Genomic DNA, 18,538 nt, shown 5'->3' with positions numbered 1-18,538 from the left:
CTAACACATGGTCATCACTGTACAAAAGCTTGCTTGTCTTATAATTCAAGTATAACATTAAGGGAATATTTTGTTGTTGAAAAGTTCAATAGGTTCCTATAATGTTAACTGTAGCTGTAGGTTATGTATTGATTGAGGAGTCAAGTAAAATCTCCCTCCAAACACTTCCCTTTTGGCATTATTCCATTTGAGGATTCTTAATCAGCATATTCATCTATTAAAATGTAAAAAATTATGTATTGATGCCTCTAAGTGAGGAGCAAAATTACCAGTGATGCTGTTTGCTCACTTTATCTTTCATAATCTTGATAATACATTATTTAACTCTTCAACTACTCATTCTCCCTCATATAAAAAACCCTTGTTCTTCTGTCTCAGTCTACACCAGAGCCATTTATTTCCATTTCCATTTATTTGGATATATATGGCTCTGGTCCAGTGGAGGCTGCGGAGGGAAGGACGGCTCATAATAATGCCCGGAACGCAACCAATGGAATGGCATCAAGTACATGGAAACCATGTGTTTGATGTATTTGGTAGCATTTCACTGATTCCGCTCCAGCCATTACCACGAGCCTGTCCTCCCCAATGAAGGTGCCACCAACCTTCTGTGCGTCACCAATGGATGTAGATCGGGGTTCAACAACTCTGTTCCTGGAGAGCTAGCCTCCTGTAGGTTTTTACTCCAACCCCAGTTTTAACTAACTTGACTCAGTTTATCAACTAAAAACTGTGCTAGATTAGGGTTGGATCGAGAACCTACAGGACGGTAGCTCTCGAGGAACAGGGTTGGAGAGCTCTGATGTAGAAGCTGCCCTGTCATTGGCAAATCGAACTGCAGCATGTACAGTATAAAATGACAAGTTTTCCATGTCTTTGTCAGCCTTCCCAAAGAAAGAGCCTTGTCTGAGAGAATCTATGACCGTGGTGTTACAGCTCGCTAGCAGCACCGTGACACACACCTCCTTATAGTCTTTAAGGATCCCTTTGAAGGTTTGCATCCCTGTTGAGTCTATGAAGGGCATGGCAGAGCAGTCTAGGATGATCGTATGTAAGTCAAGTTCTCTGGACCCCAGCCCTACCTTTACCTCTCCATTAGTCTTGTCGGCTCTCACAGCCTCCTTCTCTGCCAGTGTTCCGGCTTTTTTCTCTGCTTTCCTCCTCCTGGTCATCTCCAGGAAGGGTGCCAAGCCCACGGCTTTGTACAGAGACTTCAGGAAGAAGTCCTTGTTTGCATAGTACAGCGGGGCCTGGAAGCGGAAGATCTTTACTTTAGGGAGAGACATGAGGTTTTCATACTCCTCCATGTCCTCGTAGTGGGCAGTGTCATGGATCTGTCCCAGCAGAGAAACCTTGGGATTCTGGGTCTGGACGATGATACAGAGCATAGAGAAAACGACCCCAACCACCAGCCCCATCTCCACACTGATCAGAGCTGAGGCACTCATCGTCACCATCCAGACAATAGCGTCCATCTTACTGACGCGCCACTTACTGGGCACGTCTCTGAACTTACGGAGAGCGCCCCTCAGGCTGACGATGATGATACAGGCCAGGACGCACTTCTGGAGGGAGTAAAAGAGGGGGGCAAAGAAGAGTAGGACCAGGAGAACGACGAAGGCACTCACAATGCTGGAGACCTGAGTCTGGCAGCCCGTGGAGTCTTTCACCATAGTCTTAGCCAGGGCAGCGCTGGTGGTAAAACAGTGGAAGAAAGAAGGGATGATGTTACAGAAAGCAATGGCCATCATCTCCTGGTTGGGGCGAACGGTGTAGCCGTTCTTCTTGGCAAACATCTCAGAGAGGGAAACCGTGAAGGCAAAGCTGATCACAGCCAGTGGCATGGCGTCGAAGGCCACCCGGGGCATCAACCCAAAACTGGGCACCTTAGGGGGGATGAAGCCTGTGGGGATAGCCCCAGAGACATTGGAGTCGTACCGTCTATGAAAGTCTCCAAAGTGGGACGCCAGTGTAGCGATCGCCACCACCACCAGCTCTGTGGGCAGGGGGATCTTAAGACGGTCCTTGTAACGCTCTTGGAGCTCCTTCCCCGCCACCAGGACGGAGATGCAGATGGCACTGGTGATCAGGTCACAGTAGTTGGTATTCTGGATGTTGCTTAAGATGTTGATCCAGGTGACCACCACTGTTCCGTAGCCCTGGTGGCGAGGGATCTTGAGCCCCAGGAGGTACTTGGCTTGGACGGTGAGGATGGTGAACGAGGCGCCAGTGGCGAAGCCGTCCAGCATGGGAGCAGAGAGATAGACGGAGACAAAGCCCAGTCTGAACACAGCCATCAATACCTGGAAGGAGACAACCATTTTTATCAGATAGTTCATTTAATCTATTCTGAAGGTCAATATATTCAGCACAGTCATCTTTGATATACAGATGTAGGATCTTCATTTGATCACTCTTTTATTGGTGAGAACTTTCCTGTACAGCAGGAAATGCAAACTTGTAGCGTATTCAAGGCTTAAAAAGGCTTCTAAAGTTCGTAATTTCCACTTAAAAATGTCAGACTTGATTTGCCCTAATGAAAAATGTATCAACCCCTACAATACATTCCCATTAATTATAATCTATATAATTTCCTGTTGCTGCAGGATTTATTTTCTGCTGTAGAATTATGGTTCATATTAAGATCCTACATCTGTAGGTGATCTACGATGTTTATGACATCAGTGTTTAATCAAGTAAAATAATTTCAGGAGTAATTGTTACATCTGTTTCACAAAATCTTCAAAGCAGTTTTGAGAGTGATGAATCAGAGTGTTTTAATTGAAAATGTACCTGGTAAATCCCAACCAAAAACGTCATGGCTGCTGCGATACTGATGGCATAACATTCTTTCCCACATTCCATGCCGAAGGCCCCCATGGTGAGGTTGACTGCTGAGCTGTCTGAGTCAACTGTCACATTCAAGATTCCATCTGCTTTGGTGTCATCCAAATCGAACCCTGCCATATACACCTCTCTGTCCACCACTTGGCCCACCATAAGGCTCATCAGACTGAATATGCCCACAGACACGTGCCTGGAGGTCCCCATGAAGAAGTAGATGATGTTGGCGAAGAAGGAAGTGTAGAGGCCATAGATGGGGTCTACTCCGGCCAGCAGACAGTAGGCGATGGCCTGAGGGACCAGGATGATGCCTATGACGAGGCCCGACATTAGATCACCCCAGATATACTCTTTCAGCTTGTACTTGGGCAGCCAGAGCATCACAGGGAATAACCCAGTCAGGGTAGTCTTGACCCTGGGCATGGAGCAGGACAGGCTACGGCTCAGCTTGGTCTTCAGGATGGCCATGGGCTCTTTCCGCTTCCTGACCCTCCGCTCCAGGTGGGGAACTTCTGTGACCTTGGCTTCCTCCATGGCCTCTGGAAGTGGTAGGCTGTGGTGGTGGTCTTGGTGTGGTGCTTAGCCGTGCTCCTGGAATGAATCAGACAGAGAACCTTCACTCATCATGACACTATTTGATCATTAGATAGTGTTTCCTCCTTGAAAGGAAACAATGATTAAACACAGCAACTTCCAAGCTAGCATTTGAATTCAAGGGGTGTTACATCACTCACATAGTCTGCTAGTTAAACTTTGATGGGTAGTGTAGACCGATGAGATTGTAAGTGATTTAGTGAAAATAGCTTTACTGTATGGATAACATGAATACATTGAAAAGCAATAAACGTGTCATAATATATGAGAGATAAGTTGGACTATCCTCATAGAGCCTGGTGTTGATGTGCTCCCACATCCAGTTCAATATTGCACAGCGATGTTCAGCACAGTGACAATGGAAAAACTTACTCAAGGACCATATCTGTCAACCCATCTCAGATTGCCCCTCAATCCAAAGACAAACACAGACAATGTATTGACAGTCCATATACAGTGCCATGAATAAGTATTTTTCCCCTTTCTGATTTTCTGGACTTTGACTAGGCCATTCCAAAACTTTAAATGTGTTGCTTTTCAGCCATTCTGATGTAGTCTAGCTTGTGTGTTTTGGATCATTGTCTTGCAGCATGACCCAGCTGCGCTTTAGTTTCAGCTCACTGACGGATGGCCTGACATTGTCCTTTATGTGTGATAACGTTCAGTGTAAAAAATATGCAAAAATATAGAAAATCTGAAAGGGGACAAATACCTTTTCACGGCACTGTATGTACTTTTGTATTTGCTTATTTTAATGTGTGATTGTATTACTTTTTATCCTGCTGATTAGCTTGTGTATGTAAAGTGACTGGGTGTCTTGAAAAGGGTTCAAAATAAAATATGTTACAAATATGTTACAATTACAATAATTATTATTATCATATTAAACTCCAATATATCTTAAATGGGACCTAACCAGAAAGTATCAAAGCATGCCTCTAATGATATCAGTGAAAAAAACAAAAAACGACTCCATTTCCATCTGTGGACAGTCTGAACATCCCTAGATTGAGATGAATGGGTAATACAGACATTCACCATAGAGCCGATCATGTCTCATCATGTCTTCAGAAGCACTAAACGATGCAGTATATGATAACTAGGATGATAATCCCTTACAGTAGCAATACACAGAAGATCAAGTCATCATTGTGTCTCATCCTAACCTCATTACAACTGTCTAATGGGTTTTGATTCCTGCTTTTACTTTGTGTGCCGAAGTCAACACCCACCCCCCATGTACAGCAATAACTGCACCAAGGGGACTCAAATAGTAAGAGACATTTTAGGTAAAAAATCTAATTGGTAGACACTCCAGATTTGAACACTATTTGAACACTATTTTTAACACTCTCTCTAAATGATATTCTATACCTGTATTAAAACATCTAAATGCATGATATGGCAGGTTACAAAGGTTACAAAGTTAGGCTACTTGTTATTCTAGAACCGTTCAGGCTGAGGTAAAACAATAACTCACCCACACTGTGTTCTGCCAACCCAAAGAGGAATGCAAACTGGGTGTCTTAGTTTTATAGTCAGGTACATGTATCTTCAGGTATACCTGAAAATAATCACCGCTATCTGTACTGTCCCTCACACTTACAACCAACGTGTCACACGCTCGCTCTTTCTCTCTCTACTTTTGTCTCCCCTGTCTCTCTGGCAGTGTCATACATGCACCTCGCTAGCTTCCCCCGAGGAGACTGACAAACCGGTTTCTGTGGCAAATGTATGTTGGATGAGAATAAAGATAAGGGCAACCCTTGGCCTGACACTGATCATTATCATGGGGGGCAGGGGGGGGGCACTGTCTCATCGAGTCAAGATCTGGGCAATAGGGTAACATCAGTCAATTGTTTACTGGCTGGAGTGGCTTATCTTCCACAGTGTTACTATTCAGACCTAACCTGGGATCTGGTTGTACAACTGAAGTTGAAGAAGAGTCACAAATTGCAAAAGCCAAACTGTTCACATAGTTCCAGTTGATAACGTCGCCTGGTATGGTTGCCTTACAACAGATAGGGGCTTCATTCACTATTGACTGGACACCAGATTACTGATCCCCTCTCAGTTTATCAATGTATTGCTTTCATTTACATAATATATGTGACAAATATGGAAATGAAAAAACAAATGCACATGCTTTTCAGAACCAGACTTTTTTTAATTAGACAGAATGTCCTGTTTCCAGAAGCCTAGGGAAAGGCAAAGGGGGATACCTAGTCAGTTGCACAACTGAATGCCTTCAACTGAAATGTGTCTTCCGCATTTAACCCAACCCCACTGAATCAGAAAGGTGCGCTTAGTAAGGTTTGTGTTCACATACATTATTTTTTACTTCTGCTTTGCATATTAGTCATCATTGATGGACTACTAAAATATGTGTTGTGTTTCTGGTTTCTAGCTATGTCAAAGACTTAAAGGCCCAGTGCAGTCAAAATTCAGTTGTTCCTTTGTTTTGTATCATATTGTACAACAGCTGAGGAAACTAATGCTGTAAAAGTGTGAACAAATTTGATCAGTGTTATTTCCTGATAGTTGCTGGTTGAAAATAAAATCTACACAGGACCTTCTAATCAGCAGGTTTGCATGGGTGGGAGTTTCGGCTTGCCTGGTGACATCACCAGGAGGTAAATTAGTTAATAGACCAAAAACAAAGAGAGTTCCTAACCTCTTTGCCAATAACAGCTAGTTTTCAGTTTTCCCCTTCCAACTCAGACTACTCCCAGACAGTCCTAGCAAAATCCTTTATTGCGGAATATTTTTTTAGCAAAAAGCTATTTTTGTCGATGTTGTTTTTATTTAAATTTTTTATTATTACATACAACACATCTTGTATAACACAACACAAAAAACCTCAACGGAACGGCCACTATAGAAAACACTCAAATGTGTCTGGTTTATGTTTGATTTTGTAATGTCTAATGGGATGTAGCTAGATAGTTCAGTCCTCTAGTTTGTTATTGAGGGCGGATATGAGGCTTTCCAATTGATGGCTCAATTTTTTTCTCTCCAGCAATTCCATATCTGTGACCAATGGTTCCCCCCAATTTCTTCCTTTAGATCTGTTTCCCATTTTTTCCTTTTAGGTTCTGAACCACCAGGTAGAGTTTCAAACAACCCTTGATATAACTTGGCAATCAACTTCTTTCAGTATTTTTTCTATGTAAGATGCCTTAGGTTCATCCAGATTCCGTTGAAGCAATTGAATACTTGTTTTTTTAAGAGGTGTTGACAAGCTGAATGTACCGAGCTGTCTGTATAAAATACTTGCACACAGCTCGGACACCCATGCATACCCCTCAAGACATGCCACGAGAGGTCTCTTCACAGCACCCAAATCCAGAACGGACTATGGGAGGCGCACAGTACTACATAGAGCCATGACTACATGGAACTCTATTCCACATAAGGTAACTGATCCAAGCAGTAGAATCAGATTTAAAAAAACTGGTAAAAATACACCTTATGGAACAATGAAGTAACACACACAAAGGTACAGACACATGCATATGCACACATTGTGATATTGTTGTATGGTGGTATCAAACATTTTGTATTGTAGATACACTACCGGTCAAACATTTTAGAACACCTACTCATTCAAGGGTTTTTGTACTATTTTCTACATTGTAGAATAATAGTGAAGACATCAAAACTATGAAATAACACATATGGAATCATATAGTAACCAAAAAAGTGTTAAACAAATCAAAATATATTTGAGATTTGAGATTCTTCAAATAGCCACCCTTTGCCTTGATGACAGCTTTGCACACTCTTGACATTCTCTCAACCAGTTTAACCTGGAATGCTTTTCCAACAGTCTTGAAGGAGTTCCCAGATATGCTGAGCACTTGTTGGCTGCTTTTCCTTCACTCTGCGGTCCGACTTAATTTTTTTTAATTTCCCCTTTATTTAACCAGGTAGGCCAGTTGAGAACAAGTTCTCATTTACAACTGCGACCTGGCCAAGATAAAGCAAAGCAGTGCGACAAAAACAACACAGAGTTATATATGGGATAAACAAGCGTACAGTCAATAACACAATAGAAAAATTGTATATTGTATACTGTGTGTGCAAATGAAGTAAGGAGGTAAGGCAATAAATAGGCCAATAGTGGCAAAGTAATTACAATTTAGCAATCTACACTGGAGTGATATATGTGCAGATGAGGATGTGCAAGTAGAAATACTGGTGTGCAAAAGACCAGAAAAACAAAAACAAATATGGGGATGAGGTAGGTAGTTGGTTGAATGGGCTATTTACATATGGGCTGTGTACAGCTGCAGCGATCTGTAAGCTGCTCTGACAGCTGACATTTAAAGTTAGTGAGGGAGATATAAGTCTCCAACTTCAGTGATTTTTTCAATTCGTTCCAGTCATTGGCAACAGAGAACTGGAAGGAAAGGCGGCCAAAGGAGGTGTTGGCTTTGGGGATGACAAGTGAAATATACCTACTGGAGCGCGTGCTACGGGTGGGTGATGCTATTGTGACCAGTGAGCTGAGATAAGGTGGAGCTTTATCTAGCAAAGACTTGTAGATGACCTGGAGCCAGTGGGTTTGGCGACGAATATGTAGCGAGGACCAGCCAACGAGAGCATACAGGTTGCAGTGGTGGGTAGAATATGGGGCTTTGGTAACAAAACGGATGGCACTGTGATAGACTGCATCCAATTTGCTGAGTAGAGTGTTGGAGGCTATTTTGTAAATGACATCACCGAAGTCAAGGATCGGTAGGATGGTCAGTTTTTACGAGGGTATGTTTGGCAGCATAAGTGAAGGAGGCTTTGTTGCGAAAAAGGAAGCAAATTCTAGATTTAACTTTGGATTGGAGATGCTTAATGTGAACCTGGAAGGAGAGTTTACAATCTAGCCAGACACCTAGGTATTTATAGTTGTCCACATATTCTAAGTCAGAACCGTCCAGAGTAGTGATGGTAGTCGGGCGGGCGGGTGCGGGCAGCGATCGGTTGAAGAGCATGCATTTAGTTTTACTAGCATTTAAGAGCAGTTGGAGGCCACGGAAGGAGTGTTGTATGGCGTTGAAGCTCGTTTGGAAGTTTGTTAACACAGTTTCCAAAGAAGGGCCAGATGTATACAGAATGGTGTCATCTGTATAGAGGTGGATAAAACAATCACCCGGCAGCAAGAGCGAGATCATTGATATATACAGAGAAAAGAGTCAGCCAGAGAATTGAACCCTTTGGCACCCCCATAGAGACTGCCAGGGGTCCGGACAACAGGCCCTCCGATTTGACACTCTGAACTCTATCTGGGAAGTAGTTAGTTAACCAGGCGAGGCAGTCATTAGAGAAACCAAGGCTGTTGAGTCTGCCGATAAGAATACCGTGATTGACAGAGTCGAAAGCCTTGGCTAGGTCGAAGAAGGCGGCTGCACAGTACTGTCTTTTATTGATGGCGGATATGATATCGTTTCGGACCCTGAGCGTGGCTGAGGTGCACCTGTGACCAGCTCGGAAACCAGATTGCATAGCGGAGAAGGTATGGTGGGATTCGAAATGGTCGGTCATCTTTGTTAACTTGGCTTTCAAAGACTTTAGAAAGGCAGGGCAGGATGGATATAGGTCTGTAACAGTTTGGGTCTAGAGTGTCTCCCCCTTTGAAGAGGGGGATGACCGTGGCCGCTTTCCAATCTTTAGGAATCTCAGATGATACGAAAGAGAGGTTGAACAGACTAGTAATAGGGGCTGCAACAATGGCGGCGGATAATTTTAGGAAGAGAGGGTCCAGATTGTCTAACCCAGCTGATTTGTAGGGATCCAGATTTTTCAGCTCTTTCAGGACATCAGCTGTCTGGATTTGGGTGAAGAAGAAGTGTGGGGGGGGGGGGGGGCGGTGGTTGGGGGGGGTGCAGAGCTGTTGGTCGGGGTTGGGGTAGCCAGGTGGAAAGCATGGCCAGCCGTAGAGAAATGCTTATTGAAATTCTCGATTATCGTGGATTTATCAGTGGTGACAGTGTTTCCTAGTCTCAGTGCAGTGGGCAGCTGGGAGGAGGTACTCTTATTCTCCATGGACTTTACGGCGTCAGGGTGTTTTTGTGCTGGTCAAGGGCAATCAAGTCTGGAGTGAACCAAGGGCTATATCTGTTCTTAGTTCAATTTTTTTTAAAGGGGCATGTTTATTTAAGATGGTGAGGAAAGCACTTTTAAAGAACAACCAGGCATCCTCTACTGACGGGATGAGGTCAATATCCTTCTACGATACCCGGGCCAGGTCGATTAGAAGGGCCTGCTCGCAGAAGTGTTTTAGGGAGCGTTTGACAGTGATGAGGGGTGGTCGTTTGACCGCGGACCCATATCGAACGCAGGCAATGAAGCAGTGATCGCTGAGATCCTGGTTGAAAACAGCAGAGGTGTATTTAGAGGGCAAGTTAGTCAGGATGATATCTATGAGGGTGCCCATGTTTACGGATTTGGGGTTGTACCTGGTAGGTTCCTTGATAATTTTTGTGAGATTGAGGGCATCTAGCTTAGATAGTAGGACGGCCGGGGTGTTAAGCATATCCCAATTTAGGTCACCTAGCAGTGCGAACTCTGACGATAGATGTGGGGCAATCAATTCACATATGGTGTCTAGGGTACAGCTGGGAGCTGAGGGGGGTCTATAACAAGCGACAACAGTAAGGGACTTATTTCTAGAGAGATGGATCTTTAAAAGTAGAAGCTCGAACTGTGTGGGCATAGACCTGGATAGTATGACAGAACTCTGTAGGCTATCTCTACAGTAGATTGTAATTCCGCCCCCTTTAGCAGTTCTGTCTTGACGGAAAATGTTGTAATTTGGGATGGAAATTTCAGACTTTTTGGTGGCCTTCCTAAGCCTCATCCCAAACCATCTCAGTTTGGTTGAGGTCGGGGGATTGTGGAGGCCAGGTCATCTGATGCAGCACTCCAACACTCTCCTTCTTGGTAAAATAGCCCTTACACAGCCTGGAGGTGTGTTGGGTCATTGTCCTGTTGAGAAACAAATGATAGTCCCTCTAAGCCCAAACCAGATGGGATGGCGTATCGCTGCAGAATGCTGTGGTAGCCATGCTGGTTAAGTGTGCCTTGAATTCTAAATAAATCACAGACAGTGTCACCAGAAAAGCACCCCCACACCATAACACCTCCTCCTCCATGCTTTACGGTGGGAAATACACATGCGGAGATCATCCGTTCACCCACACCGCGTCTCACAAAAACACGGCGGTTGGAACCAAAAATCTCCAATTTAGACTCCAGACTAAAGGACACATTTCCACCGGTCTAATGTCCATTGCTTGTGTTTCTTGGCCAAAGCAAGTCTCTTCTTCTTATTGGTGTCTTTTAGTTGTGGCTTCTTTAAAGCAATTCGACCATGAAGGCCTGACTCACATGGTCTCCTCTGAACAGTTGATGTTGAGATGTGTCTGTTACTTGAACTCTGTGAAGCATTTATTTGGGCTGCGAATTCTGAGGCTGGTAACTCTAATGAACTTATCCTCTGCAGCAGAGGTAACTCTGGGTCTTCCATTCCTGTGGCGGTCCTCATGAGAGCCAGTTTCATCATAGCGCCTGATGGTTTTTGCGACTGCACTTGAAGAAACTTTCCAAAGTTCTTGAAATGTTCCGTATTGACTGACCTTTATGTCTTAAAGTAATGATGGACTGTTGTTTCTCTTTGCTTATTTGAGCTGTTCTTGCCATAATGTGTACTTGGTCTTTTACTTAATAAGGCTGTCTTCTTTATACCATCCTACCTTGTCACAACACAACTGATTGGCTCAAACGCATTAAGAAGGAAAGAAATTCCACAAATGAACTTTTAACAAGGCACACCTGTTAATTGAAATGCATTCCAGGTGACTACCTCATGAAGATGTTTGAGAGAATGCCAAGATTGTGTCATCAAGGCAAAGTGTGGCTATTTGAAGAATCTCAAATATAAAACCTTTTTTGATTTGTTTAACACTTTTTTGGTTACTACATGTTTCCATATGTTTTATTTCATAGTTTTGATGTCTTCACTATTATTCTACAAGATATAAAATAGTAAAAATAAAGAAAAACCCTTGAATGAGTAGGTGTGTCCAAACTTTTGACCGGTAGTGTATGTAGTAGTGTAATGATGTTTATATGATGTACTGTTTGTTTTATATGTAATGTAAGTGTTTTAATATGTTTGGACCCCAGGAAGAATGGGAATACCTAATAAGCACAAATATAAATACAAATAAGATTTCTGAGTTGTAAGAACTTAAAGAAATCGGCCTTGGACAATCCAAATCTTTCTTGTAATTGAATGAATGACAATAGAGATCCATCATAGTACACATGTTCAAAATTAATGATGCCACTTTGGAACCAGGACTGAAGGGTGTTATCATTAAATGCTGGAGGGAAGGTGGGGTTATTCCAAATAGGGGTGCTTGGTGATATTGGTTCTTTCCACCTCATGAATTTATATACATTTTCCCAAATATAAATGGAATTGAGTGTCATTGGATTGTCTGTTTTTTCCTTCAGTGCCTTGGACCCATAATAGTAAATATGCTTTAGATCATACAGTATTACATTTGTGGCTTCGGTACTTCTCCATGTACAAGGATAGTCTGCTGTCCATTGATTAAGTGAACGCAGTTGTGCAGCCCAGTAATACATCTTCATATGAGGTAGTCCAAGACCTCCATCTTTATAAGGTAAAACCGTCAATTTGACTCTAGAGGTCTTTGGAGAGCAGTCCATTTATTTAATTTAAAATTTGGATGGAATTGAAACTGGCAAGGCCTGGAAAAAATAAATAAAACCTTGGTAATATATTAATTTTGATTATGTTGACCCTACCTAACATAGAAATAGGGAGAGATCGGCAGAGATTGTCTGAAGACATCCTGTTCCGAATAAACCCTGTTTGATCTGAGTGAATTAACTTTTGTATTACTGTTTCTATGCGAAAAGCCAATACCTTAGCAATGATTTTGTAACCCAGATTCAAAAGTAATACTCTGCAGAAGCATCTGCATAACAATGGACCCTTGATCCTCCAAACATAGTGACTGGGGGCTGCAGTGAGCATAAGTACAGTAACATAGGCTTTAGTAATATCGGATGAAAATGTTTAAAAAAAATCCACTTGAAATCCATCAATACCAGGAATTGTTTGCCTGAGGTAGAGTACCTCATGATAAGCTGTAGACCACACTATCTACCAAGAGAGTTTTCATTCATAATTTTCATAGCCGTCTATTTACCACCACAAACTGATGCTGGCACTAAGACCGCACTCAACGAGCGGCATAAAGTCATAAGCAAACAAGAAAATGCTCATCCAGAAGCGGTGCTCCTAGTGGCTGGGGACTTTAAAACAGGCAAACTAAAATCAGTTTTATCTCATTTCTACCAGCAACCAGAGGAAAAAAAAACTCTTTACCATCTTTACTCCACACACAGAGTCGCATACAAAGCTTTCTCTCGCCCTCCATTTGGCAAATCTAACCATAATTCTATCCTCCTGATTCCTGCTTACAAGCAAAAACTAAAGCAGGAAGTACCAGTGACTCACTCAATACGGAAGTGGTCAGATGACTCGGATGCTACGCTACAGTACTGTTTTGCTAGTACAGACTGGAATAAGTGCATCGACGACATTGTCCCCACGGTGACCGTACGTACATATCCCAACCAGAAGCCATGGATCACAGGCAACATCCGCACTGAACTGAAGGCTAGAGCTGCCGCTTTCAAGGAGCAGGACACTAATCCGGATGCTTATAAGAAATCCCGCAGATGAACCATCAAACAGGCAAAGCGTCAATACAGGACTAAGATTGAATCCTACTACACCGTCTCTGATGCTCGTCGAATGTGGTCTGGGCTTGCAAACTATTACGGACTACCAAGGGAAACCCAGCCGCGAGCTGCTTAGTGACACAAGCCTACCAAACGGGCTAAATGGCTTTTATGCTCGCTTCGAGGCAAGCAATACTGAAGCATGCATGAGAGCACCAGCTGTTCCGGACGACTGTGTGATCACGCTCTCCATAGCCGATGTGAGCAAGACCTTTAAACAGGTCAACATTCACAAGGCCGCGGGGCCAGACGGATTACCAGGACGTGTACTCAGAGCATGCGCGGACCAACTGGCAAGTGTCTTCATTGACAACCTCTCCCAGACTGAGTCTGAAATACCTACATGTTTCAAGCAGACCACCATAGTCCCTGTGCCCAAGAAAGCGAAGGTAATCTGCCTAATTGACTACCGCCCCGTAGCACTGCTTTGAAAGGCTAGTCATGGCTCACATCAACACCATCTTCCCGGAAACCCTAGACCCACTCCAATTCGCATACCGCCCCAACAGATCCACAGATGACACAATCTCAATCGCACTCCACACTGCCCTTTCCCTCCTGGACAAATGGAACATCTATGTGAGAATGCTGTTCATTGACTACAGCTCAGCTTTCAAAACCATAGTGCACACAAAGCTCATCACTAAGCTAAGGACCCTGGGACTAAACACCTCCCTCTGCAACTGGATCTTGGACTTCTTGACGGGTCACCCCCAGGTGGTAAGGGCAGGCAACAACACATCTGCCACGATGATCCTCAACATGGGGGCCCCTCAGGGGTGCGTGCTTAGTGCCCTCCTGTACTCCCTTTTTACCCATGACTGCGTGGCCAAGCACGACCCTAACACCCTCATTATGTTTGCTGACGACACAACAGTGGTAAGCCTGATCACCGACAACAATGAGACGGTCTATAGGGAGTAGGTCAGAGACCTGGCAGTGTGGTGCCAGGATAGCAACCTCTCCCTCAACGTGAGCAAGACAAAGGAGCTGATTGTGGACTATAGGAAAAGGATGGCCGAACACGCCCCCATTCACATTGACAGGGCTGTAGTGGAGCGGGTTGAGAGTTTCAAGTTCCTTGGTGTCCACATCACCAACAAACTATCATGGTCCAAACACCAAGACAGTCGTGAAGAGGGCACGACAACACCTTTTCCCCCTCAGGAGACTGAAAAGATTTGACATGGGTCCCCAGATCCTCAAAAAGTTCTACATCTGCACCATCGAGAGCATCCTGACCGGTTGCATCACCGCCTGGTATGGCAACTGCTCAACATCTGACCGCAAGGCGCTACAGAGGGTAGTGCGTACGGTCCAGTACATCACTGGGGCCAAACTTCCTGCCATCCAGGACCTATATACTAGGCAGTGTCAGAGGAAGGCCCATAAAATTGTCAAAGACTCCAATCACCCAAGTCATAGACTGTTCTCTATGCTATGGCACAGCAAGCGGTACCGGAGCGCCAAGTCTAGGTCCAAAAGGCTCCTTAACAGCTTCTACCCGCAAGCCATAAGACTGCTGAACAATTAATCAAATGGTCACCAGGACAATTTACACCTTGCTCAACATATTGTTGCTTGGATTCCATGGCAGCAATCTCTGCAGATCGGGTGTTTATTGTGTTATATTCAAGCTTCAAAGTATTCAACTGTTGAAGGGTGTCAACATTTCTATCTAAACTGTGCTTTCTTCTAGGTTGTGGATTTTCTGTTCTAGTATTTCTAAATCTTTATTGGTCTTCTTTTTCTTATGTGAAGAGTAAGACATGATACGAACTCTCATATATGCTTTAAGAGTTTCCCAGACAATAGCTGGGGATATTTCATTATCTACAGTACATTTATTTCCAAAAACATGTCTGTGTGTGTTGAGATATGAGGTAAACTCCTTATCTCCAAGTAACAGTGTTAAATTGCCATGTTTTTGCTATTGGCACAAGATATTTTGTCAATTGTTATGGAAAACTATTACAATAAGGTTATTAATTGTTACCAAGAAATGATTTGATATTGATATAAAAAGGGCTGCATTTGGCCTTTAAGATTTAGCAAATGAAGCCATTGATTAGTCTCGGAATCCCAGACCTAGGCAACATGCAGGAACATTGGTACATTGGGGGAGGCAACCCGTCTGTTTAGACTAGAGACAAGCCATTGATCGCATGTGAAATCTCAGTGTCCTCAATGTTATGGCACAGAAATCGATCTGTGACCTGCAGTGACTGTCATGATCGTCTTAATAACATTCGGACCAAGGCGCAGCGTGATATGGGTTCCACATCTTTTTATTCGTGAAACGCACAAAAACAATAAAGAGCAAACGACACGTGAAGCTATGGAGTGCTCACAGGCAACTACCCATAAACAAGATCCCACAAAAAAAACAGTGGGGAAATGGCTGCCTAAATATGATCCCCAATCAGAGACAACGCTAAACAGCTGCCTCTGATTGGGAACCATACCAGGCCAACATAGAAATAAAACAACCTAGATTACCCACCCTAGTCACACCCCGACCTAACCAAAATAGAGAATAAAAAGGCTCTCTATGGTCAGGCCGTGACAGTGATGTTATATGTGGACCGAATATTAATTAATAAACTAGCTTGAAATCGCATGTGAAATTCCATTATGATATGGCATGACTCCATCACAAGACAGACTGTTTATGTGCCGCATGGTCTTTGCACTATTGTGCCGAGAGACAAGTTGTACAATGACCCTTAACATTATATCCAGATTAATTAAGTCACATGTTGACCAGTGAGGTCTTGTGAGATGTGTGTGAATTGATTAGTGCCACCTCTTGGCATACACCATAGCTTATCACTCTGTTTGACCAGTTTAGTTGAAACGCACTGTCCATGAGGCCCATCACAATTTGATGTTCTGGTGCAGCTTGGGCAATTTAAGGTGTTGATTGAGGACCTAGTGTAACGTCTGCTTCCAACTCACACTCTCAAACACATAGATCTCCTGAACGCAGCTCACTTTCTAGCACACTTTCCAGCTCACACTCTCAAACACATAGATCCCCTGAACGCAGCTCACTCTCCAGATCCCAATCCCCTGAATTCTGATCACCTGTTCATACACCTGTATGTCATTATCACACACTATTTATTTCAGTTCTTTGCACCCCATCATTGTGAGGTATTGTTTGTTTTGTGACATACTAGTTGGAGTGCTGTGGTTCCTGTGAGTGAATCCTCCCATGTATGATAGTTTTGGCCTGCCTCACTAATGACGCCTTTTAACTATTCTCTGCCTGTACTTTAGCCTCGGATTTCCTGTTATCAACCTATTGCCTGATCTCCCGGATAACGTTACTTGCCTTTTCCCTGCCTGTACTGTTGCCTATTTGGACCCCATGTGTATGACCTTCTGCCTGCCCCTGGACCCAGCTACCTGCCTCCTCCTGTGGTCCTTTACAAATAAACACCTGCTGCGCCCTGCGCTTGAAACCAGCTCTCTGTCTCCCGTTGTGTACTTTACACCTAGTAGCTGAGGAATGTAACTGTTGGTCTTGCATTTTGTGTTGTGTTGTACTTAATTTTATTTTACATTGTATTGATTTCTATTTTGTCTCACATTTTATTTTAATTTTGTATTACTGTGATCAGTGCACCCTTGAGAATGAGACCCTGGTCTCAATTGGATTTCCCTGAATAAATAAAGAATACAAAATTAATTAAATTACTGAAGGTCTGAGTCATCAATATGAAATTGTGTAAACATAAAATAAACTATATGTATGGGGTTATCCTTGTGTATAGAATGATATTATAGAGCAGGTGTAGGTAACTAGATCCGGCCGCGGGTTGGATGGTCGGGGGGCCGAAATATAATTATTTGAACACTGCATATTGACCACAACTAAGCCCAACGAGAGTTGTATTTGAAAATAATAATTTCATACCTTGATTAAATTGAGACATGATCATATGTCTATTTTTTTATTAGTGGGAATACTTTGGGACAGATTTCCTAAATAAAGAAAAAAATAGCATTTTTTAATTTTTTAATTTTTTAATTGTTTACTGAAACCCCTTCCCCTTCCCATTTTTTACAAAAAACTTAGCGGATGGTTTTGGCCCACAGGCCGCCTGTTGCCGAACCCTTGTTATAGAGCATTTTATAACAGAATATCTTAAACGCCAACTAAAGAGGGCTTATTCACTATTCATTTATTCATTTCATGTAGGTTGTTGCTTTGTGTGGCTGTGTTTCATAGTGAATGGCACTAATGTTGGTGGGCTGAAGAAGTGGCCTTCAACAGACCCCTCTCCAACAGAGTAACAGGCTTCAGTAGAGTAATGGTACTAAATTACTGTAATCTGTAAAGGGAGGGGTCGCTCATTGTTGTTTAAGTGTGACAATGTGCAACACAATACAGTTCATCATCAGTTTATATACAATGCATTCCAGACAGAATATACCTCTTGAAAAACCTGTATATGTGAAAAACATGCAGAGAGGAATACACCATGCTGTTGAAACATTTACCTTTCAAGTTAATATTGAAATGAGGACGTTATTATAAAACACATAAATAAATAAGGCAATACCTTGTTTTGTAAATATGTAAGTATATACTGTAGAAGGCGCACTATACGTAACAGATCTGAGAGGATTAAAACTCTGTCTCTGTAAATACACCAGAGTCAGGGTGTTCTCTGATGTACTATTCATTCTCAGTCTAGACATGTATCTGTTTTAGCTACAAAACCCCTCTGCAGGGGTCCATCTGTGGCTGCACAGAGACAGAGCCAACATTGTGAACAAGGAGAGGAGACTCACCCTGACATAAGGAACGTGGAGGCTTGTGAGAGGACACAGTAGCCATGCCTCCTCTTCTGAGATCTTCACTGTGCGCACACACACAGGCCTGATTCCGTACAACCGGATGGAGCAAAGCATGATGGGAATAGCAGCCTCATTCTCATCCAGGCACCACTCATCTAATCCTCCAATCAAAGAGCAAGAGAGGAGGGGACAGGGGATGGGGTGTGTGGGCTGGGTTGTTACCATGGAGACTGAGGCATCCATTCACTGATGGGACTGAGAGTCTGTGTGAGGAGGTGGAGGGAATGAACAGTCTCTCTCGAAGACACAGAATGCTCATGAACTGTGTTGTAGGTGTTATATAGGTTGCCAAATATATAATGCTTTCTCTAGGACATTGTCACATCACTAGCACTGTTACTTTGTAAAATGTGTCACTGCCAAGTGCTCTATTATCTCCCCGTGTAGCCTACCT

The 18,538-nt window shown here is 43.1% G+C and overlaps 1 protein-coding gene across 2 annotated transcripts; it reads right to left on the bottom strand.

The window, feature by feature from the left end:
• Window positions 1-328: 328 nt before the first annotated feature.
• Window positions 329-18,166, bottom strand: LOC111982142 (sulfate anion transporter 1-like). Of its 2 annotated transcripts, none has more exons than XM_024013732.2 (3): window positions 18,079-18,166; window positions 2,794-3,435; window positions 329-2,303 (listed from the first exon to the last, which is right to left on the bottom strand). In XM_024013732.2, the coding sequence occupies exons 2-3, from the start codon at window positions 3,376-3,378 to the stop codon at window positions 741-743; spliced, it is 2,148 nt and encodes a 715-aa protein (XP_023869500.1). In that variant the 5' UTR covers window positions 3,379-3,435; window positions 18,079-18,166; the 3' UTR covers window positions 329-740. The 2 variants fall into 2 exon arrangements, with proteins under 2 accessions (XP_023869500.1, XP_023869499.1); XM_024013731.2 differs by lacking the exon at window positions 18,079-18,166 and adding an exon at window positions 4,919-5,009.
• Window positions 18,167-18,538: the final 372 nt, after the last annotated feature.

The sequence above is a fragment of the Salvelinus sp. IW2-2015 genome, linkage group LG20, assembly GCF_002910315.2.
Source record: "Salvelinus sp. IW2-2015 linkage group LG20, ASM291031v2, whole genome shotgun sequence".
In the NCBI taxonomy this organism is placed as follows: Eukaryota; Metazoa; Chordata; class Actinopteri; order Salmoniformes; family Salmonidae; genus Salvelinus; species Salvelinus sp. IW2-2015.
Note: the sequence above shows the minus strand (reverse complement) of the source record. Positions and strands in the feature narration are given on the sequence as shown.